General features: G+C 38.0%; 1 protein-coding gene across 6 annotated transcripts in view; it reads left to right on the top strand.

Moving 5' to 3' along the window:
* Positions 1–24,634, top strand: part of NBEA (neurobeachin) — a 672,120-nt gene that overhangs the window by 557,139 nt on the left and 90,347 nt on the right. For all 6 annotated transcript variants that reach the window (XM_070380422.1, XM_070380424.1, XM_070380423.1 and 3 more), the window contains one exon: positions 8,602–8,714. In XM_070380422.1, the coding sequence (XP_070236523.1) occupies positions 8,602–8,714 (113 nt within the window). The remainder of the gene's footprint in view (positions 1–8,601; positions 8,715–24,634) is intronic.

The raw sequence follows: 24,634 nt of genomic DNA, 5'->3' as shown, positions 1-24,634 counted from the left end.
ACCAAAGCCACTATTGAGTACTTGATTAGGAAGCAGCTAGAATTGCCTATTTTCCTGAATTGTGGAGAATATCATATATATCCATTCATCTCTTCTTAATGGAACACTTTTCAAAGTTCTTTAAAGGCAGGACTCTAAAGGATCCTAGAATAAAGGGAACTATAAAGATGTTAAACTGTACCAGGACCACTTTGACTAACACAGTTCTACTGAATTATCATGTTGTTTCATTGCACAGTTTTAGGGATATAGTTATTGTTCAGTAAATACTTAAGTCAATTGATTGAAACTTTAGATTTATCAGTGTTCTTATTGACACATTATATTTAATTTGCTGAGTAACCCAAAGGCAACAAATGGTTGGCTTATATTTTATCATAGTCTTCTTTAAACATTTCTTTAATTACTCTTAATATCAAGATTTAGGAAAAATATTTTTATTATTTCTTTGTTTAGTCTTATTATTTCTTTTTTAAACACTTCTTTAATATTAATAGCAGCATTCAGAAAAAATGGTAAAAGTTAATGTTTATTGAGACATTTATAATGTTGCAAACACTGAGGGTTTCCTTCTAAGTGTTTTCCATTAAGTGTTTTCTTTAGTGTTTCCACTAAGTGGTCCTAAGTGTTTTAGGTGTGTTTACTCATTTAATCCTAACAATAGCCCTGGTCCTTAACCCCATTTCACCACTGAGGAGATGAGGTACAGAGAAGTAAATAACTTGCCCACATCACAGAACTAATAAGTGAAGTCGAGATTCTAATGTCGGTGGTTTAGCTGTAGAGCATCACTCAACTTCTGTACCACACTGTCTCAGGATATTAATGGTGCTGTTCAATTTTTACCTCATCAGCCTTCATCCATAGCTGCTTTTAAGACTGAAAAAAAATTAATGATTCTTAGACAATCATTTTTAATTTGTATTTCACCAAAAGAACTTCTGATGTTTATTTACCATCATGACTTTTGTCCATAGGGATATGCTAGCACTAGATCTGGGCCTTGAATTATTATCTCTAATGTAGATCCTGGTACATGTTCATTTGGGTCTCAGATCCAGAGAAACAAACTCTGAGACAGAAATGTGCTTGCAGGTAGTTTATTGGAGAGTGTCCTTGGGATCAGTGTCTGTAGGGGAGTGAAGAAAGTAGGACAGAGCAGGAGAACTTGAGCCCCAGAGTAACTGCAGGAAAGGCCTCACCAGGTCCCACAGGAAACCGGGAGCTGGGATACCTTTCAGAGATGTCTTGCCCTGAGGCAAGGTGGCCAGGCCTTTGTTTCCTACAGTTAGCAGTCAGTGGATGGAGACTCCTAGGAAAGACTTAGAACCTTAGATGAGAGGGCTTTCTTCTGATGATTACAACTCCCGGAGAATGCCGCCAGCCACGACGCGAGCCACACAGTCACCAACCCCACATCCAGGATGGAGTGGTTCTCAGAATCATCTGGAGGGCTTGCTGAAACACAGGTTCTGATTCAGTAGGTTTAGGGTGGGGCTTAAAAGTTTCTATTTCTAATAAGTCCCCATGTGATCCCGATGCCACTGCTCCAGTGTCCACATTTGGAGAACCACCATGTTACACCTATATTCTTAAAAGAAATACTTTACAATAATTGCTTTAATCTCCTATAGCATTCACACCTTCTGTGGCACTGTCTATGCTACGCATGTTGGCACTTAAGGTAATGTGCCCTTAACATTTTATGTCTGTATCACTTCTTTCCAATAAGATTATGAAGTCAAAGTTTTGCTCTATAAACTCTCATCAAATTGAGCTAATTTAATATTCATACTCTGTGTTGGCATGATTTTATAATCTATTATGTGAATGCACTAGAATCGCTGGATAAGGGATTCTTTAAATTTCCTGGATTAAACAAAAGAGTTACAGAATAGAAACCGATTGAGAAGATGAAACAACCCTTTCTGGCTTCAAGTTTTTTAAAATATAGGGCAATGTGACTTAATAAATCCACATGTTCTGTAAAAAATATTCTAGTAATTCTCTTGCAATCTCAGATTTACCGTTTTTCTCCATAACTTTAACATGAAATGTGAATTACATTTTATGACTCATTTCTTGCTGTCCGTTTCTTGAGGTCTCTCATACTTGGACAATTTGTCTTTTCTCCGTTATAGATTCTTTTAAAAATAAGACTAAAACAGACAGCAGCAGTGTCCTAGTATTAATACAGTATGTAGATTTTTAGACCCTCATGTGACATATGTGTATATATATATACAATTGCATATAAATAGTTTATATATGTGCATTTTGTAAAAATACTTCACATAGTAAAAGAAGCTTATCAAATATTCAGAAAACATACTGTTTTGAAAAGTCACCTAAAAGCCCATAAATGCTTTCATGGCCTTTATTTTGTTATGTTTATAAATTTAACAAATATACTATAGAAAAATGGAAATATACAAAATTATAATTTAAAATTTTCATCAGTCCTAAGTTTAGCCATAAATATCATATTTAAGATTTTGGTGATTTTTCTGTGTGTGGTAATCTTTAGGATTCTGCTACACCTAAAGGTTTACATTCTACTTTTCCCATCTCATTAAATAGTATTTGAAAGCATAATCTTTAAAACTACATGAAAGTCTCACATAGAACTGTTGTAAAATTTATTTAACTATTTTAAAACAACAGGTTTTTTTTAATTTTTAAAGAAATTTAAAGAAATTAATTTTTAAAGAACAAAGCTCGTGGAGGTGATGGAATACCAGTTGAGCTATTTCAAATCCTGAAAGATGATACTGTGAAAGTGCTGCACTCAATATGCCAGCAAATTTGGACAACTCAGCAGTGGCCACAGGACTGGAAAAGGTCAGTTTTCATTCCAGTCCCAAAGAAAGGCAATGCCAAAGAATGTTCAAACTACCACACAGTTGGACTCATCTCACACGCTAGTAAAGTAATGCTCAAAATTCTCCAAGCCAGGCTTCAGCAATATGTGAACCGTGAACTTCCAGTTCAAGCTGGTTTTAGAAAAGGCAGAGGAACCAGAGATCAAATTGCCAACATCCGCTGGATCATGGAAAAAGCAAGAGAGTTCCAGAAAAACATCTCTTTCTGCTTTATTGACTATGCCAAAGCCTTTGACTGTGTGGATCACAATAAACTGTGGAAAATTCTGAAAGAGATGGGAATACCAGACCACCTGACCTGCCTCTTGAGAAACCTGTATGCAGGTCAGGAAGCAACAGTTAGAAGCAACAGTTAGAACTGGACATGGAACAACAGACTGGTTCCAAATAGGAAAAGGAGTATGTCAAGGCTGTATATTGTCACCCTGCTTATTTAACTTCTATGCCGAGTACATCATGAGAAATGCTGGGCTGGAGGAAGCACAAGCTGGAATCAAGATTGCTGGGATAAATGTCAATAACCTTAGATATGCAGATGACACCACCCTTATGGCAGAAAGTGAAGAAGAACTAAAGAGCCTCGTGATGAAAGTGAAAGAGGAGAGTGAAAAAGTTGGCTTAAAGCTCAACATTCAGAAAACAAAGATCATGGCATCCAGTCCCATCACTTCATGGCAAATAGATGGGGAAACGGTGGAAACAGTATCAGACTTTATTTTTCTGGGCTCCAAAATCACTGCAGATGGTGATTGCAGCCATGAAATTAAAAGACACTTACTCCTTGGAAGGAAAGTTATGACCAACCTAGACACCGTATTAAAAAGCAGAGACATTACTTTGCCAACAAAGGTCCGTCTAGTCAAGGCTATAGTTTTTCCAGTGCTCATATATGGATGTGAGAGTTGGACTATAAAGAAAGCTGATCACTGAAGAATTGATGCTTTTGAACTGTGGTGTTGGGGAAGATTCTTGAGAGTCCCTTGGACTGCAAGGAGATCCAACCAGTCTATCCTAAAGGAGATCAGTCCTGGGTGTTCATTGGAAGGACTGATGTTGAAGCTGAAACTCTAATCCTTTGGCCACATGATGCAAAGAGCTGACTCATTTGAAAAAACCCTGATGCTGGGAAAGATTGAGGACAGGAGGAGAAGGGGACGACAGAGGATGAGATGGTTGGATGGCATCGCCGACTCGATGGACATGGGTTTGGGTGGACTCCAGGAGCTGGTGATGGACAGGGAGGCCTGGTGTACTGCGGTTCGTGGGGTCACAATGAGTCGAATACGACTGAGCAACTGAACTGAACTGAACTGAAAGAACATTAAGTTTTGAAAGATTTTCAATGATGCTTAGAGTTTGACTAAAAATGTGAGCTCAACCTCTAACTTCCAGAGTTGACCTAATTTCTGTTTATTATGCTTCAAAAGATACAGCCTATGCCTCATTTTGTACTTTATCAGATAAGACTGTGAACAAGGTGTTAAAATCTGGCATTAAAAAAAAAATAGAGTAACTGCTAACATAGCTTCATGTAAGTGATCCAGTTAGGTTTGGAAGGTTTCTTAAAAAGCTTTCTGAGTTGTTTTTTATATGATCAGCTAATGAATTCAGCACAACTTCCTCAACCCCAACCTTTTTCTCCTGTTTAGCATTTTCCACTTTTTTCCTCTGTGATGTACAAGCCCTCCCTGGTTAATTATGTATATATTTAGCTACTGCATGTGTTGAGCTTATTATTGTCATCTAATTAGATGTAACTTGAACTGCTTGCTTCTAGAAAAATCATTAAAAATTCTTTCCTAATGACCTAGAGATGACAAAATGTCTGTAAAGTGTGAAGAAGCAGACAAGCACAGGAACATCGCTCTTAAAGAGTGTTAATCCAGATGCTACAATCATCTAATTAAACAATATTTTGCTGTCATTAACATTTTCACCAAGGAATTGCAGTTATAATTTCTTTGTCAGCTGTCTCTAGATCACTTTACCTTCAAAACTAAAGTGCCATATAAAAACATTAAATTGGATGGTTTAATTAAAAGTTATTTTTTTTAAATGAAGAAACATATCTAGTGTTTTTGAGATCTCATTTACTGTGTTCACTTTTATTGTTTGAGTAGATTAGTATTATAAGCTTATGATATTTAATATTCGTCTTCCAAGATAAGTCTTTATAAGCATAGTTAGTAAAAAAAAAAAAAAAAAAGCTCTTCACTTATTACTACTGGGAAAAGAAAGGAACCCTACCAATTACAGCACAAGGTTATTTACTAAATTTCAATTATCCAAAAAAATTCATAAATACCTATATTTACCAGAACCTAACAGGTATTACTTTGAAAATATTTCACTTTTTTGGTTAATTTTGTAAACAGCAGTTGTTGTTTTTTCATTTCACAAAGGTGTTTAATAAAATAGCTAATTTGTGGCTAAAACTTATAAATGGAAAATACCAGAGTACCAACTTCATCCATAAGGGTTTTAAATACATCATGAGTTTTTAATTAAAATCAAGAATATATATTTGCTGTCCATGTTGCAAAGCCTTTATGTGGAGATTTTTATATAAAAAGATTTTAATGTAACTGTCAGAACAGCTATTTGTATTGTTTATTGTATTTATTAGATTTTAAATGGCTTTAGTAATTTAAAACTTACCAAAGTTTTCTAAGCATTTATTTTTAAAGAATCTTCCAAAGATTATTAAAAGTGAATTACAAAAAATGCAGGACAGGTTAAGTATGGTGAGCTGTGATTGTTGGCAGCCATCAATTTGTATGTGTGTGGTAGAGTATACTTTCTTTTTAAAATTTTTTTCCTAAAAATAGCATTATGTCTTTTATTAGAAAATCATTTCTAGAAAAAGCCAGTGTCTTCAAGTATGGTCTCTATTTTTATGCTGTTTGTGCTTAAACAATACATTTAAGTACTGAGTTAATGTAAATTGGCATTTTATTTATTTTATTTTGACAGTTTTTCCTTGTTATGAAATGTCATCAGAAATTTTTAAAATATATATATAATTTTCAGCTGTTCATTTATTTATATAAGTAATATGTTACATAAATAACATCAAATTAATCTTGGAAAATACACTTACATTGGAAGACCTCACTTTCATTAAAATCTATAGATTTTTAAGGAGAATGGTAGCTGAAAGAATGGCAGAGCTCTAAATATGGCAGGGAACTACTTAGAACCCTAGAGATAGCTCTGCCCAGCCAGGCTAGATTCCCTGTGTATGTACAAGCGTAGAAAACACACCTGAGAGTCATCAGGGGTCCTAGATTAATAGGAACATGAACTCTCAGTAATAATATTAAATCTTAGAATTTCACATTGTGTATCTTACAGTGACTGCTTTAGAAGAATGTCTCCATATTCTGCTAAAGAAAAACTTTAATTAAAAGGTTCCAAATTCTTGTTTACTCTCATCACTATTTGCAAATGTAAAGTAAGCACATTCATTGGCTGCCAATATGCCCTTCTGGTGGTTTAACATGCATGCTCACGAGGCCATTCTCTCTCTTGTGTACTTCTGTGCCTTTACACAGTCCTCATCCTCCAACAGGACTGTCCTGCAGTTTCCATTCTTTATTTGGCTTATGTTTGTTCATATTTTAAAATCTGGCTCAATTTATCCCATTTTTATCACGTATGTATTCATTCTTTCAACAGCTATCCATCAGACAAACAGAATATTCAACACAAAGAGTTTTGCTTTTTATTTTTAAAGCTCAGACCCTACATTTTGGAGTTTACAGGACTAGTGGAGAAGCAGGCAAATATTAGCTGTAACACATCTGTGACAGTGCTATGGCAGAGAACAAAGAGGAAATCCTGTTACTCTCACCTCATTTCAGGAAATGTAAAGTGGGAGTGACATTCTGCTTCCTTTCAATTGCCTTCATATATGATAAGCACCTACATTAATTTATGCATTTAAAACAATAGGTATTTTTGTTGTAAAATGCAGAGATTCTCATCAGATCAGATCAGTCGTGTCCGACTCTTTGCGACCCCATGAATCGCAGCACGCCAGGCCTCCCTGTCCATCACCAACTCCCGGAGTTCACTGAGACTCACGTCCATCGAATCAGTGATGCCATCCAGCCATCTCATCGTCTGTCGTCCCCTTCTCCTCCTGCCCCCAATCCCTCCCAGCATCAGGGTCTTTTCCAATGAATCAGCTCTTCGCATGAGGTGGCCAAAGTACTGGAGTTTCAGCTTTAGCATCAGTCCTTCCAAAGAAATCCCAGGGCTGATCTTCAGAATGGACTGGTTGGATCTCCTTGGAGTCCAAGGGACTCTCAAGAGTCTTCTCCAACACCACAGTTCAAAAGCATCAATTCTTCAGTGCTCACATAAGAACAGATAAAACAATCACCCAATAAAATGTTTACTCAGTGAATTAATTAATTTGATTTCATGCTTATAATTGTTAACAGATTTAGTTCTTCCTCAGATTATGTGGTTTTTTTTTCTATTTCACAATCAATGAGCAATTGCTACAAGAGTAGGTATCATTTAATGTCAGTTCTTGAAGATAGATAAGAAAATGTATGTATATCTGTGCTACTGTTATACTAATATGGTGTGTGCAACAAGGCGTACAAGGTGAAATCCATATCACTAATATCAGGGAAATAGCTATTTTTTATGGGCTTGAATGGAAATCTAGAAAGTCCTATGTTCTCATATCATATTTTTACAAGAAACAATCTTGTCCAACAAAAGTTGTCTTTGGACCCTGTTTCTTTAATCATGTTTCTCTTAATTTCATCTGATCATTTGTAATTTCAATATCAGTTTAATCAGGATGAGCCTGTGCTGTGCTCTCCCTAAGTTTGCCACAGCCCCACAGGCTTCAGTATCCTACCCCCAAAAAATTATTATGTCTAAAACTAAAAAACAAACAAACAGGAAAAAATATTCAGCTAGCATTCAGGAGCTCCCCGCTAAACTGAAACAACATAATAGGAAAAGAAAATTTGTGAGCTTAAGGGAGTGAAAAAAAGCGTGCTTGACATTCGCCTCATTGCTTTTCCATACTGACTTCGGTGTACTTCCATTAACTTGAAAATTCTCTACTTTGATTGTCAAGAGAAGCACAATGTAGTATTCAGTGTGCTGGTAATAGAATTTTTAGATATATACTCGGTATAATAGAATACCATCACATGATCTGCAAGTGGGCAGGCCAGCTGGTGACCTCCCCCACGATCACTTTCAGGGAGCTTGGCCTACAAGGCTCTGCTTCCAACGTGACAGAAGCATCTTCATCACATACAGCTGGAAAGAGATGGAACATGGAGCATCAAGTGCCAAGTTGCAGTGAACCAAGCCTGGAGGTGCCGATACCAACTGTCTTCACATTCTGTTGACTAGAACTTAAGCCCCACAGCCATAGCTACTCATAAGGGAGCCTAAGAAACATGATCTAGGCCAGGAAGAAGAGAGATTGATTATGACAGATAGCTAGCAATCACTTCAAGTTATCTTACAAAAAAGTAATTCTCATTACTTACTTCTATATTATTATTGAGTGAATTCACTTGAAACACGTTGTTGTAAGTGCTTTTGATTAAATACAGACATAGTTCAGTAAACAAAAGAGTTACTTCTGCAATGCAATAGTTGCCTCATTGATTATAAAGATGGTCAACACTTTCCTAAGCAGTTAGTGTATACAGATTTCATGTCTCTCTTTCTTTACTAGGACGGACATACAATGATCTGAACCAATACCCCGTGTTTCCATGGGTATTAACAAACTATGAATCAGAAGAGCTGGATTTGACTCTTCCGGGAAACTTCAGGGATCTATCAAAGGTAACTTTTAAATACATAGAAGTCAATTTTCTTTGTAAGGCTATACTCTAAAAACATTTCTACCAGAGTATGTATGTTCAATTAGTGTTGTAAGAAAGGTAAAGCTGAATGTTTCCTCTTTTTGCACTCAGCATCTAAATTTCATCAACCCTTAACATAGGAGTTAAGCTATAAGAAGTTAAATTAGTACTAGTATAGACAAAATGAAATGGCTATTTGAGGAATAGCATATGTAAGGACAGGTTGTTCTGATATTCTGGGTTTTAAAGGTTCAGGCCAGAAACTTCAAATTAGTACAAAATATGACCAATAATTTATGCGATATATTTCTTAGATGATAGACATGTTATCTTAACCGTAGTACATACATACATTGGAGAGAAGCTTTATAAGGAAAAAGAAAGTAGGACACACTAATTTATCAAGGATCTGTTAAGATAAAAGAAGATTTGTCCCAAAAATAGCAAGAAAAAAATACATAATGAATGATAAGAATAAAAAGCCAATTTTTGGTTCGTTCACCTCATTTGCTGAGACAAAACTTAATGTGGGATATGAAACTCTTTGAAATTCAGTGAAGAACTAGATACTCAACCCCAAAAGCTTCTCTCTAGCCTCAGCTAAAGTCATAGCCAGGCCGTAAAGTTTAGATAGTTTAGCCATTTTAAGCCTCAGCTCATCCACTCTGGATTTTCTGTCTTCCTTGGTTGTCTAGTTTAGTATTCCACAACAGCATGAAAGGCATATGTGCATATGTGTATACTTTTGGTTTTGGCGGGGAGAAGGTTAAAGAGCTCATGAAAAAGTGTAGTATAAGCCCTGCAAGGCAGGAAAGTGAGCGATATAACCAATTTAAGTTTAATCTCACAGACAGTTTTTAACTTAGCACACCTTCTCTTGCCTTTTTTTCTTGCCTTTGAAAATTAGATCCACATAAGTTGAAGTTCTCTATGTCACTGCTTATAGTTGTGGGAGCTGAAGCCATTCTCTTTGCCTCAGTATCCCCATTCGTAATATGAGAATAAGTCCTACTTCATACAGTTGTGAAGGTCTAATGACATGTGCGTTTAAAGAATGTAACATAGCTCTTGGATCATAGAAGCACTTCATGAATATGAGCTGTTATTACATATGGAATGTTTCTTAGCCCGTGGCTGAAGCCTGTGTACTAATTTTTCCATGTTATCTGCCCTTCGCTCTCTAGTTCTTATATTTTATGGGACTTCCCATCAAACTTGCTAGCTCATTGCTGATTTTAGCTGTGCTGTTATAGGTACTTCAGGGACATAAGGGATCAGTTAGCCAGCATCTTATTGAGAGTCACATAGCTGGTAGAAAAGTGCTAGCAATTGAATTTCAATATGGCTGCAAAAGTAATAATTTTTCCATTGTGATTACACTGAACAAAAATCTTTAATCATTTACTGTGTACAAATAAGTATTCAGAGTCAGGCAGAATTCATAAGGCCTGCCCTTCAGAAGCAAATCTGATTATGGATTATCTGAATGATAAAATCATTTTCTGTAAAATTAAATAAGAATGAACTATATTATATAGGGAAGTACATGAGAAGCAGTAAATAGAGGTTAGGAACAAGAACTCTGTAGCTAGACTGCCTGGCAGATCCTAATTCTGCCACTTACTGGCTTTGAGGCTTTAGACAACTATTTCATTTCTCTTTTCCTCAGTTTCCTCACTTGTATAATGAGGACAGTAATAATAGGGTTGTTGTTGAATTGGTAAGTGTAAAAATACTGAGAGCACCTGGCATATCAGCATTAGCTAATACATTGTGTATAAATATAATGTAGTAAATCATTGATATATACTTTGAATTATCTTTCAAGTTTCAAATAAGGATGATAAATATACACTGTTACATCCTTATTGAAATTAGGATGTTTGAACAGTATGCATTTCTGACATGAATTTCTAAGATTGAGGTATAATCTTTAGATGTAAAACAAGACCAAACTAACTTATAAATGTGGAGGTGAAAACTGTTAAATTAGTTCTTTAACAAAATCTTATTAACATGTGTTTTACTTAACATTAATTCAAGTCACTATGTATTAGACACTATGTGTATATACATGTACATGTGTGTATGTATATATATTTATACACACACAATGAAATGTATAGTGTAGATTCTCATATAGCATCTTACATGAGAATTCCTCTCATGTAGTTCCCTATATAATATAGTTCATCCTTATTTAATTTTACAGAAAATTATTTTATCATTCAGATAGTCATGTAGCATGTTACATAGTGTTATAACCTCATGAGTTAACTACTGCTATGGGTATTTCAGATTATTTTTAGCAAGGGAAGAAAGCCCTTTTTCTTTGAAATCAACTGGGATATTATGATGAAAGGAGGCTTACAGACCAAAATTCCTCTCTTTCCTCCATTTACGTGTCCATTCTTTAATTCAACACACATTCACACACATTAATTCAACACACACCACACATTTACTGTATGTATGTTAAGCCCTGTCCTAGGTGAAGGAGTGTACAGGAGTCAGTAAAGACGTATCTTAGCCATCTTGGAGAGACTCCAGTCCAGAGCTGAGAGGAAGACTCAGATACCAGAAATTTGGGAATCCAGCATTATGGCAGTAGGTATAGTGTGGGCTGGAACAGACTGAAAAATGCAAGCTCAAGTACACTAAGACATTTGGACTCAAAGGTTCTTGAAACATTATCCCAACCAAAGAAAATATAGCCTTCAACTTGATTAATATGGATGAGATAAGGCATATGGTAAAATATTTACTATTAATTATAGATTTTTAGTTTATTCTTATAGAAAAGATAAGTTAAATGAGGAAATCACAATTTCTAAAGTAATTAGAATATGTAAACATTCTTCAAGTTTTTAAAGATGATCTATGTAACCTGTATGCCTTTTGCCAGAACTTTTCCTTTTGTGACCCACATGTGCTCTAGTAATTTTATTTAGTGCTAGATAAATAAAAGAGGTAAACAGACAGCCTAAACAAATTAGGCGACATGAACGCTGACTACTTTTGCAAACATAGAGTCCTTCATATTGTGAACTTTTGAACCCATGGTTCTTAAGGGGTAGATCACTTTTTCTTCCAATTCTATGTTCTATTCTTTAGCAATTTGTTCTTTACATTCTGTCAAAATAACATGATAGAAAATGGTAGCAAATTAAAACCTTGATCTGTTAGTAAATTATTCTTACATTGTTTCCCGTGCTTAATTGAATTTCTTAATAGGAACTTCTTACAAATGGGCTACAAACTAGAAACCATCCTGTATAAAAATCATTAATAAGATTTTAGTGTATGAAAATATATCATATTATATGCCTAATGGGAAAATGATATTTGAAGCATAATAATATAACTGGAAAGAAAAACTTCTAATGATGCAACAATATTACAGTGAAGAGATTACCATTGAGGAGCACATGAAATTCTTGTAGTTATAACCAGTACTACAAATAAAATTTTTAATGAAAAGTCTGTTAATCTTCAGAAATTCAAGGGATATTTGGAATATTTGAACAGTAGTATTAACCAGAAACATTCTAAAAGCTCTCCAATAACAAAAGTTTTTCCTACACAAAATTTAGGACCCAAGTCATAATTTCTATCAGTAAATAAATTTTAGAATTTGTTTTAGTAAACATTTAGAGCCTCAACTAATTTTTAGTTCTTTACTGCATAAAAGTTAAGACATTAAGAAATGTACAGTCCCTGTAAAAAGTCACAGATTATTTCTTTTCTTTCTTTATACCTCTGCATTGCATTGGTTTCATAAATACTAGTTGTGTCAGGACTTCTGATGAAGGTTTCAGACAGCCCAGCTTAAGCAGTTGTCTTGAACAGTAAATAAACATTATTGGTTCTCACAACTAAAAAACAGTCTTTTGGACTCTGTGGGAGAGGGAGAGGGTGGGAGGATTTGGGAGAATGGCATTGAAACATGTATAATATCATATATGAAACGAGTCGCCAGTCCAGGTTCGATGCACGATACTAGATGCTTGGGGCTGGTGCACTGGGACGACCCAGAGGGATGGTATGGGGAGGGAGGAGGGAGGAGGGTTCAGGATGGAGAACATATGTATACCTGTGGTGGATTCATTTTGATATATGGCAAAACCAATACAATATTGTAAAGTTAAAAAATTAAATTAAATTTAAAAAAAATTCAGAGGAGGAAGGTTTAGTTTTCAGTCAGGTTTCTTTTTCCAGTGATGCAAATAATGCCACCAAGTACCGAGTTCTTTCCACCATTCTGCTCTGCCTTCCCCTCTGTGAGCTTTGTATTCACTCTCTACTAGATAGCTTCCTGTAGCTCCAAGAAATCCCCTTTTAGGAGCAAAATGACCATGACAGTTCCAGACTCATATCAAACTATCCAAAGAAAGCATCTCACCAAGTTCCTCTTGTGAAAGACAAAAGAAACTTTGCTTTCTTAGAAATCCCAGAAAATGTCTCCTCATGTGCAGGGCTGAGAGTTGACAAGAGGAATGTTGAATTCCTATACCCTAAAGAAAGGGAGCTTAAACTAACTCACTATTATAAAATGTCAAATATACTGTATCTGAAAGTTTCTTCTTTATAGTTTCTGTAATCTATACAATAGCAAATGAACTACAGGTTTGTATACACAGAGCTACTGTGTGGAAAAGGCAATGGCACCCCACTCCAGTACTCTTACCTGGAAAATCCCATGGATGGAGGAGCCTGGTGGGCTACAGTCCATGGGGTCGCTGAGAGTCAGACACGACTGAGCGACTTCACTTTCACTTTTCACTCTTATGCATTGGAGAAGGAAATGGCAACCCACTCCAGTGTTCTTGCCTTGAGAATCCCAGGGACAGGGGAGCCTGGTGGGCTGCCGTCTATGGGGTCGCACAGAGTTGGACATGATTGAAGCGACTTAGCAGCAGCAGCAGAGCTACTGTGTAAAAGGAACTTTCCAGGGTGCTAAGAGGATTTTAAGATATAGACCTAACTCTCAAGGAATGTTCATTGGTTATGAAAGAGAACAAACTAATTGGCAGTAGGTTGCTTATTACACATATAATATGAATAAGTTACAAGCTGGAATCAAGATTATGAAGAGAAATATCAACAACCTCAGATATGTGCTCAGTTCAGTTCAGTCGCTCAGTCGTGTCCGACTCTTTGCGACCCCATGAATCGAAGCACGCCAGGCCTCCCTATCCATCACCAACTCCCAGAGTTCCCCCAAACTTATGTGCATCGAGTCGGTGATGCCATCCAGCCATCTCATCTTCTGTCATCCCCTTCTCCTCCTGCCCCCAATCCCTCCCAGCATCAGGGTCTTTTCCAATGAGTCAACTCTTTGCATGAGGTGGCCAAAATATTGGAGTTTCAGCCTCAGCATCAGTCCTTCCAATGAACACCCACTCTAATGGCAGAAAGCAAAGAGAACCTAAAGAACCTCTTGATGAGGGTGAAAGAGGAAAGTGAAAAAGCTGTGCTTAAAACTAAATATTAAAAAACTATGATCATGGCATCTGGCCCCATCACTTCATGGCAAATAGAAGAGGAAAAGGTGGAAGCAGTGACAGATTTCCTCTTCTTGGGTCCTAAAATCACTGAGGATGATGACTGCAGCCATGAAATTAGAAACAGTTGCCTCTTGTTAGGAAAGCTATGACAAACCTAGAGAGTGTGTTAAAAAGCAAAGACATCACTTTGCCAACAGAGGTCCATATAGTCAAGGCTATTGTCTTTCCAGTAGTCATGTACGGTTGTACGAGCTGGACCATAAAGAAGGTAGAGTGCCAAAGAATTGATGCTTTTGAACTGTGGTGCTGGGGATGACTCATGAGAGTCCCTTGGATAGCAAGGAGATCAAACCAGTCAATATTAAGGGAAATCAACTTTGAATACTCATTGGATGGATTGATGCTGAAGCTGAAGCACCAATACTTTGGCCACCTGATGCAAAGAGCCAACACATTGGGAAAAAACCCTAATGCTGGGAAAGGTTGAAGGCAGAAGGAGAAGAGGATGACAGAGGATGAGATGGTTGGATGACATCACCAATGCAAGGGACATGAACTTGGGCAAACTCCGGGAGATGGTAAGGGACAGGGAGGCCTGGCATGCTGCAGCCCATGGGGTCATGAAGAGTCAGACACAACGTGGCGACTGAACGACAATAATAATTATAATATATGAACCTCCATGGTGGCTCAGTCGTAAAGAATCCACCTGCCAGTACAGGAGACACGGGTTTGATCCCTGGGTTGGAAAGAGTTCCTGGAGAAGGAAATGGCCAGTATTCTTACCTGGGAAATCCCATAGACATAGGAGCCTGGCAGGCTACAGTCCATTGGGTCACAAAAGAGTTGAGTGTGACTTAGTGACTAAACAACACAATGGTTGTAATATATGACATTAAGTGGAGTCAGAAATAAATTTATCATAATTAATTTAAGCTAGTGAAGCTTAAACTTCAAAGCTCCTTAAGTTTCAGGGGCCTCTTCTTATCACTTGCCCTTAATTGTACGTCTGTAGTTTTATGCTCCTTTTCTTAAAGAGCCCCTCTCCTACAAATTGCTTGTATCATAAAATCCAGATCTAACTCTCAATGCAAAGAAGGATCTCTCTCTCAAGGAATCCTGGATGCTTCACTGAAGCAAATGAGAGGGCTAGGAAAGGGTGTAAAACATCTATGTACACCTGGGTCTGTTTCTTCCCATAACTGATCTAAGTACATAATTCAGCTGTTACATACATTTCTTACATACTTCCCCAAAATGTTCTGACAATATTAACAAAACAATGGCTATTTCATTTTTAAGCCATATCTAATACTTAACAGGAATTCCCTGGTAGCTAGTTGGTAAAGAATCTGCCTGCGGTGCACGAGACCCAGATTAAATCCCTGGGTTGGGAAGATCCCTTGGAGAAAGAAATTGGCAACCTACTCCAGTATTCTTGCCTGGAAAATCCCATGGACAGAGAAGCGTGGTGGGCTTCAGTCCACGGGGTCTCAAGAGTCGCACACGACTTAGCAACTAAACTGCCACCAATACTCAACAAAATCACATTGGAAAAATTAGTAATGATATTTTTATAGGATCCAGACAAGAACCAAAAATGAGAAAATAAATAAAAATAATGGGTCTGCCCCAGACATACCTTCCCTGGGGCTTCAGTGCCATGGGCAGGATAGCAATATGAGCTGGAGATGGCTTTCTTACTCTTCACAAAGTCGGCTTCAGCAGGCACTCAGCTCTCAGTTATAGAGAGAGGGGAATACTGGAGGTTTCTGTTCTCTGTACTGGCTGCTGGGAAAGGCTAGCTCCAGAATCATCGCACCTTTTCAGTTTTCCTTTATGTGTATCGGTATTAAAATTAAGAGGAGAAAAGAGAGAGGTCATAAACAGAACATGGAAAGAATGTGAGCTCTTCAAATGTAGCTCTCTCACCCGCTATGCAGACTTAGGCTTGTTTCCTAAGCTCTCTGAACCTCTGTTTCCTCTTCTTTACAATGAACACAACAGTATTCACATGGAGTTGTAAGTTAGGTGCAATAATGTAGGTAAGGCATCCGTCATAATGCCCAACACACAGTGGCATTCAGTGACTAGGGGCCAATAAAGCAGAATTCTGTAACTCTCAGTTGAGAGTTCGTGATTGAAAGCAATCTAGTGATGAAGATCGGTTTAATTTTATTTTAATAAAATCAAAAGCAACAATTTTTAATAAAATATGAAATGCTTCTCATGCAATAAATGACTGTTTTTTCATCTGTGTAGATTTCCAAGTTAACGAAAGTCTTAAACATCAAATTACTGAAGTTAAATGTTTATTTAAATTTGAGATACACATTTATTTAAATGAAATATTTTATTGCATTTATAATATTCTTACTCTTCCTTCACCCACTTAACATTTGAAGAGCACAGGAGCAATTAAAGTAAGTTCCTCATCAGTAAAATATATTAGACCCCTCTTCAGATTAGACATCACAAGTTCAAGTTTTATTCATTACATGTGCAGGTTAGAGGTCATATGTATTGTTTGACATGATGGGCAGCTAATGAAACAACCCATCATTGACATATCTTTTCAGTACTCAACCAACACTGAGTGTAGAGATTTTTCTCCAAATTTATACAGATTTTCCTCATGGAGATGTGACTTTGTGGCAAAATCTACCTTAAAGCATGATATATGCCACTGTTTCAGTTATCTACATACACCCATGAATTTTACTCTGCAATTAGAGTGGTTATGTGGCTTTGACATGAAGCACAGCCCCTTGCTCACTAAAGTGTAAATGGAATTTTCCTATTTCCTAGTCAAGCCCTCTGATAAATGAAATAGTTTCATCACAAGAGCCAAATCTTACTAATATTGACATGAGCATAGGACATCACACACACACCCATTCATTGTGTGGAAAAAATATGTTTTGTTAACACAGGAGTTGTTTGATTGACAGATGATGATAACCATTACCATTATTTCCCAAATTATTATGCCACTTTAAAAAGGAAGTGATAATGCCTCGAGGTTTAGAAATGTGATAATGCAAATGGATGCACTGAAGTGTGAATACTCTCAACTGTCCACCCTTGATATTGTCAAACGCCGACACACCACATAGAAAAGGGTTTATTTACCTTGTTAGCGTAGGGAGTGCTCAACTAGGCAATGTGGTGCAAGTTTCTACGGTCATTTTATCTTTCTCATTATAAATTAACAATATCTATGATGAAGTTAGTTTTATTTGCATTAGCATGTAATTTACCTAATGCTCAGGCTTTAACAAAACATGAAAAATGGGCAAAACTAAGTATATTGGTAGCTGACTCTGATGATATAAAACTGGTTAGAACATGAAAATGTGAATGTATAAGTTTAATTATATACCATCTGCCAAAAAAAGCTACAGCCAAGTAAGAAATCTGTTCTAAATGTATGTTGAAGGTCGCCTTAACATAGAACCCAATCTGAAAATCATTTTTGTTAGACTGCCTTCTGTTGCAAAACTGACGGATAAGTACTATTTTAAGAAAAGGTTCAGTTGAGTCCAGTCGCTCAGTCATGTCCGACTCTTTGCGACCCCATGAACTGCAGCACGCCAGGCCTCCCTGTCCATCACCAACTCCTGGAGTTCACCCAAACCCATGTCCATTGAGTCAGTGATGCCGTCTGACCATCTCATCCTCTATCGTCCACTTCTCCTCCTGCCCTCAATCTTTCCCAGCATTAGGGTCTTTTCAAATGAGTCAGCTCTTCGTTTCAAGTGGCCAAAGGATTGGAGTTTCAGCTTCAACATCAGTCCTACCAATAAACACCCAGGACTGATCTCCTTTAGGATGGACTGGTTGGATCTTCTTGCAGTCCAAGGGACTCTCAAGAGTCTTCCACAACACCACAGTTCAAAAGCATCAATTCTTCAGTGCTCAGCTTTCTTTATAGTCCAACTCTCACATCCATACACGGCCACTGGAAAAACCATAGTCTTGACTAGACGGACCTTTGTTGGCAAAGTGATGTCTCTGCTTTTTAATATGCTGACTAGGTTGGTCATAACTTGCCTTCCAAGGAATAAACGTCTTTTAATTTCATGGCTGCAGTCACCATCTGCAGTGATTTTGGAGCCCAGAAAAATCAAGTCAGCCACTGTTTCCACTCTCTCCCCATCTAATTGCCATGAAGTGATGGGACCAGATGCCATGATCTTCGTTTTCTGAACATTGAGTTTTAAGCCAACTTTTTCTCTCTCTTTGACTTTCATCAAGAGGCTCTTTAGTTCTTCTTCACTTTATGCCATAAGGGTGGTATCATCTGCATATCTAAGGTTATTGACATTTCTCCCGACAATCTTGATTCCAGCTTGTGATTCCTCCAGCCCAGTGTTTTTCAAGATGTACTCTGCATAGAAGTTAAATAAGCAGGGTGACAATATACAGCCTTGACGTACTCCTTTTCCTATTTGGAAGCGGTCTGTTGTTCCATGTCCAGTTCTAACTGTTGCTTCCTGACCTGCATACAGGTTTCTCAAGAGGCAAGTCAGATAGTCTGGTATTCCCATCTCTTTCAGAATTTTCCACAGTTTATTGTGATCCACACGGTCAAAGGCTTTGGCATAGTCAATAAAGCAGAAAGAGATGTTTTTCTGGAACTCTCTTCTTTTTCCATGATCCAGCGGATGTTGGCAATTTGATCTCTGGTTCCTCTGCCTTTTCTAAAACCAGCTTGAACTGGAAGTTCACGGTTCACATATTGCTGAAGCCTGGCTTGGAGAATTTTGAGCATTACTTTACTAGCGTGTGAGATGAGTCCAATTGTGCGGTAGTTTGAGCATTCTTTGGCATTGCCTTTCTTTGGGATTGGAATGAAAACTGACCTTTTCCAGTCCTGTGGCCACTGCCGAGTTTTCCAAATTTGCTGGCATATTGAGTGCAGCGCTTTCACAGCATCATCTTTCAGGATTTGGAATAGCTCAACTGGAATTCCATCACCTCCACTAGCTTTGTTTGTAGTGATGCTTTCTGAGGCCCACTTGACTTCACATTCCAGGATGTCTGGCTCTAGGTGAGTGATCACACCATCGTGCTTATCTGGATCATGAAGATCTTTTTTGTATAGTTCTTCTGTGTATTCTTGCCACCTCTTCTTAATATGTTCTGCTTCTGTTAGGTCCATACCATTTCTTCCTTTATTGAGCCCATCTTTGCATGAAATGTTCCCTTGGTGTCTCTAATTTTCTTGAAGAGATCTGCAGTCTTTCCCATTCTATTGTTTTCCTCTGTTTTTTGGCGTTGATCTCTGAGGAAGGCTTTCTTATCTCTCCTTGCTATTCTTTGGAACTCTGCATTCAAATGGGTATATCTTTCCTTTTTTCCTTTGCTTAAGGCAAGATATGTATTGGCAAAATCTGGATACTGTTTTGGGTTTCCCAGGTGGTACTAGTGGTAAAGAACCTACCCGCCAATGTATGAAGGGGTTGGGTTCAATACCTGCTTCTGGAAGATCCAGGCAGAAGGAGTACATGGCAACCTACTCCAGTATTCTTGTCTGGAGAATCCTGTGGGCAGAGGATACTGTTTCAAACTCATGGAATAATCCAAACTGAAGGCAATAATTTGCAAGGGGTACTATGCAAAAGGGCACCAGTTTCAAATTAATAATTGTATCCATTCACTTATTCTTTCATTACATAAGCATTTATTGCACAGCTACTCTGTGCCAGGCAGTAGAAAGAAAAAGACAGTTAAGAACTGGCCCATACCCTGAATAGCTGACAGTCATTTTTAGTTCACCTGGTTGTGTATTATGCTCCTTTCCTTCTAATTGGAAAGAAGAAAAACCACAAAAAGTGCAGACAAAGAAACAAGTTGATTCACATTCACTATAGTAGCCAGGACTTTCCTGTAGCTCAAACGGTAGAGAATCTGCCAACAATGCAGGAGACCAGGGTTCATTCCCGGGAGCGGGAAGATCCTCTGCAGAAGGGAATGGCAAGCCATTCTCTTGTCTGAAGAATCCCATGGACAGAGGAGCCTGGCACACTACAGCCTGTGAGGTTGCAAAGAGTTGGACCTGCCTGAGTGACTAACACAGAAACATAGTACCCAGAAGGGCTTCCCAGGTGGTTCTAGTGGTAAAGAACCCTCCTGCTAATGCAGGAGACAGAAGACAGGGAGGTTCGATTCCAGGGTCGGGTCCCTGGGGTAGGAAATGGCAGGCTCCATTATTTTGCCTGGAGACTCCCATGGACAGAGGTGCCTGGCAGGCTACAGTCTATATATAGGGTCTCAAGGAGTTGGGCATGACTGAAGTGACTTAGCAGAGAAGGCAATGGCACCCCACTCCAGTACTCTTGCCTGGAAAATTCCATGGACGGAGGAGCCTGGTGGGCTGCAGTCCATGGGGTCGCTAAGAGTCAGACACGACTGAGCGACTTCACTTTCACTTTCCACCTTCATGCATTGGAGAAAGAAATGGCAACCCACTCCAGTGTTCTTGCCTGGAGAATCCCAGGGACGGGCGAGCCTGGTGAGCTGACGTCTATGGGGTCCCACAGAGTCGGACACGACTGAAGCGACTTAGCAGCAGCAGCAGCAGCAAAGCGACTTAGTATGCACACACATACACACAGAAATAGCGATACATTTTTGGTTTGTTTTCTTCTCCACTGTTGTTTGTTGGGGACACATAGAGGGTGACAGGGAGCCTTAAGGATTTACACAGAAGTCCCCACCCAGTCCTAATTTGTCCGCTTATGCTAAAGTCTGCTTAGCCTCTTTTCTCATGCCTTCCCATTTAGCTAAGTGTCCTATCCTTTCAGAAAGGGAGATAGAGAGGTGAAAATACTGCAACCTGTCCTACTTTTAAAAATGTAACCTGTTAAAAAAGGAACTGGGAACAGCTGGAGCACTTTTCTCCTGTGTGCTGTATGTGCTTTTATTTCACCTGCCATGTGTCACATCTAAAATATAGCATCATTGTGGCAAAATTAGGCCAGAGTCAGTCTCTTTGAACCTTGTTTCCCAGCTGAAATGGAACAGTGAGTAGTGATGATCTTGAAACTTACAGACTCATCATCACCCCACTATTTAGCACTTTGACATCTTTTAGAACTGACACATGAAGATTTAAGGTATTTTATTTTTACCTCTATTGTTTTTATGTAAAATTGAGTACTTTTCACTAAGATATTTTAAACTAACTTTCTTAGGAATTATTCCAGGGTAATGATAACAGCAAAATGATAACATTTCATGCAAAGATGGGCTTGATAAAGGACAGAAACGGTATGGACCTAACAGAAGCAGAAGATATTAAGAAGAGGTGGCAGGAATACACAGAAGAACTGTACAAAAAAGATCTTCACGACCCAGAGAATCACGATGGTATGATCACTCACCTAGAGCCAGACATCCTGGAATGTGAAGTCAAGTGGGCCTCAGAAAGCATCACTACAAACAAAGCTAGTGGAGGTGATGGAATTCCAGTTGAGCTATTCCAAATCCTGAAAGATGATGCTGTGAAAGTGCTACACTCAGTATGCCAGCAAATTTGGAAAACTCAGCAGTGGCCACAGGACTGGAAAAGGTCAGTTTTCATTCCAATCCCAAAGAAAGGCAATGCCAAAGAATGCTCAAACTACCGCACAATTGGACTCATCTCACACGCTAGTAAAGTAATGCTCAAAATTCTCCAAGCCAGGCTTCAGCAACATGTGAACCGAGAACTTCCAGATGTTCAAGCTGGTTTTAGAAAAGGCAGAGGAACCAGAGATCAAATTGCCAACATCCGCTGGATCATGGAAAAAGAAGAGAGTTCTAGAAAAACATCTCTTTCTGCTTTATTGACTATGCCAAAGCCTTTGACCATGTGGATCACAATAAACTGTGGAAAATTCTGAAAGAGATGGGAACACCAGACCACCTGACTTGCCTCTTGAGAAACCTGTATGCAGGTCAGGAAGCAACAGTTAGAACTGGACATGGAACAACAGACCGCTTCCAAATAGGAAAAGGAGTACGTCAAGGCTGTATATTGTCACCCTGCTTATTCAACTTGTATACAGAGTACATCATGTACTCTGGGCTGGTGGAAGCACAAGCTGGAATCAAGATTGCCGGGAGAAATATCAATAACCTCGGATATGCAGATGACACCACCCTTACGGCAGAAAGTGATGAAGAAATAAAAAGCCTCTTGATGAAAGTGAAAGAGGAGAGTGAAAAAGTTGGCTTAAATCTCAACATTCAGAAAACGAAAATCATGGCCTCTGGTCCCATCACTTCATGGGAAATAGATAGGGAAAGAGTGGAAACAGAGGCTGACTTGATTTTTTTGGGCTCCAAAATCACTGCAAATGGTGACTGCAGCCATGAAGTTAAAAGACGCTTACTCCTTGGAAGAAAAGTTATGACCAACCTAGATAGCATATTCAAAAGCAGAGACATTACTTTGCCAACAAAGGTCCGTCTAGTCAAGGCTATGGTTTTTCCAGTGGTCATGTATGGATGTGAGAGTTGGACTGTGAAGAAGGCTGAGTGCGGAAGAATTGATGCTTTTGAACTGTGTGTTGGAGAAGACTCTTGAGAGTCCCTTGGACTCCAAGGAGATCCAACCAGTCCATTCTGAAGATCAGCCCTGGGATTTCTTTGGAAGGACTGATGCTAAAGCTGAAACTCCAGTACTTTGGCCACCTCATGCGAAGAGCTGACTCATTGGAAAAGACTCTGATGCTGGGAGGGATTGGGGGCAAGAGGAGAAGGGGACGACAAAGGATGAGATGGCTGGATGGCATCACTGACTTGATGGACATGAGTCTGAATGGACTCCAGGAGTTGGTGATGGACAGGGAGGCCTGGCGTGCTGCGATTCATGGGGTCGCAAAGAGTCAGACACGGCTGAGCAACTGAACTGCACTGAACTGAATAATAACAGCCCACATTTCACATGTACTGTTATGTGCCAGGCATAGTGCTAAAGCAGTGTACATAGATTTTCTCATTCTATCCCCACAGTTCTAGGAGAAATTGTACTAGTTAACACAGATTGTATTTCCTTCTTATTTCTTACCTATAATTTCTCCACAATAGGTAGAATGTACTTTTTTTTTTTTAATTAAATGCCTATTGACTACGTTATCTCCTAGATGCTCTCCACATTTCCTAAACGCTGAGACAACCATGTCAAATAGAAGCAGAGGAGGCAACAGCAATGCCTGGAGTGAGCCACTCTCCCTCTGCAGAGACTTCGGTCCCATGTGGAACCAACCCATGTACTAACGTGCTCATAAACTTTGCTAATCAAATTGCAACTTTGGCTCAAAGTTTATCTTTTTTCATAATATAATTAATTGTGTTTATTCACCCTATGAAAAAGTATTAAAAGAAATACACTCGGTTAAAGCCAACAAAATATAATTTTTAACACTTCCTTTTATTAATGCTTCATTACTTCAGACTCCATTTCTTAAGAATGTAAGTGGGAACAGTGTTGTGATTAGCGGAATTTCACCTGATGATTAAAGGCCATATTAAGCAAGTTAATAGTGTGCATAAAACTGCAAAGGGGAGATTTAATCTATTTAAGAGACCAAAATATTCACATATTTTGCAACCACAAATTTCCAATTTAAAAGCATTCTTATCAATAAGAACAACTTAAAACATAAGCACTATTGGTTAGAATTTGAAAGATTTTTTTTGGTTTTTACATTCCATTTTTATTTTATTTTGACTTTTTATTATAAAACTTTTCAAAAGAAAAGCACCAACAGTTATTAATACCCACTTACCCAATACCTAGATGTTAATTATTAACATTTTAGCTTTTTTTTGTTTTACCGAAGTGCTTTTAAGGTAAATTAAAGATATTACACTTTATCCCTAAATATTTTAATAAGAAAAATACATTTTCCTCCATTACCAGAATACTATCTTTACACCTAACAAAACTTTATGGTATTTCCCTAATATTATCTAAAACTGTGACCATAGTCAGGTTTTTCTAGTTACCTACTGTATGTCTTTAAAAATTGGTTTGTTCAAGATAGTATTTAGTCAAGGACCACAGAGTAATTTTTTTTTTAATGAGCAATTTATTTTTTCTTATCCCTTTTTTAATTGTAGTGTAGTTGATATACAATATTATATTAGTAACAGAGGTACAAAACAGTGATTCAAAATTTTTATAGGTTATATTCCATTTAAAGTTATTATATATACTGGCTATATTCTCTTTGCTGTACAATATAACCCTGTAACTTATTTATTTTGTCATGGTAGTGTAAGCCTCTTGACGAAAGTGAAAGAGGAGAGTGAAAAAGTTGGCTTAAAGCTCAACATTCAGAAAACTAAGATCATGGCATCTGGTCCCATCATGTCATGGCAAATAGATAGGGAAACAGTA

The sequence above is a fragment of the Bos mutus genome, chromosome 12 (assembly GCF_027580195.1).
Source record: "Bos mutus isolate GX-2022 chromosome 12, NWIPB_WYAK_1.1, whole genome shotgun sequence".
Lineage (NCBI taxonomy): Eukaryota > Metazoa > Chordata > Mammalia > Artiodactyla > Bovidae > Bos > Bos mutus.
Note: the sequence above shows the minus strand (reverse complement) of the source record. Positions and strands in the feature narration are given on the sequence as shown.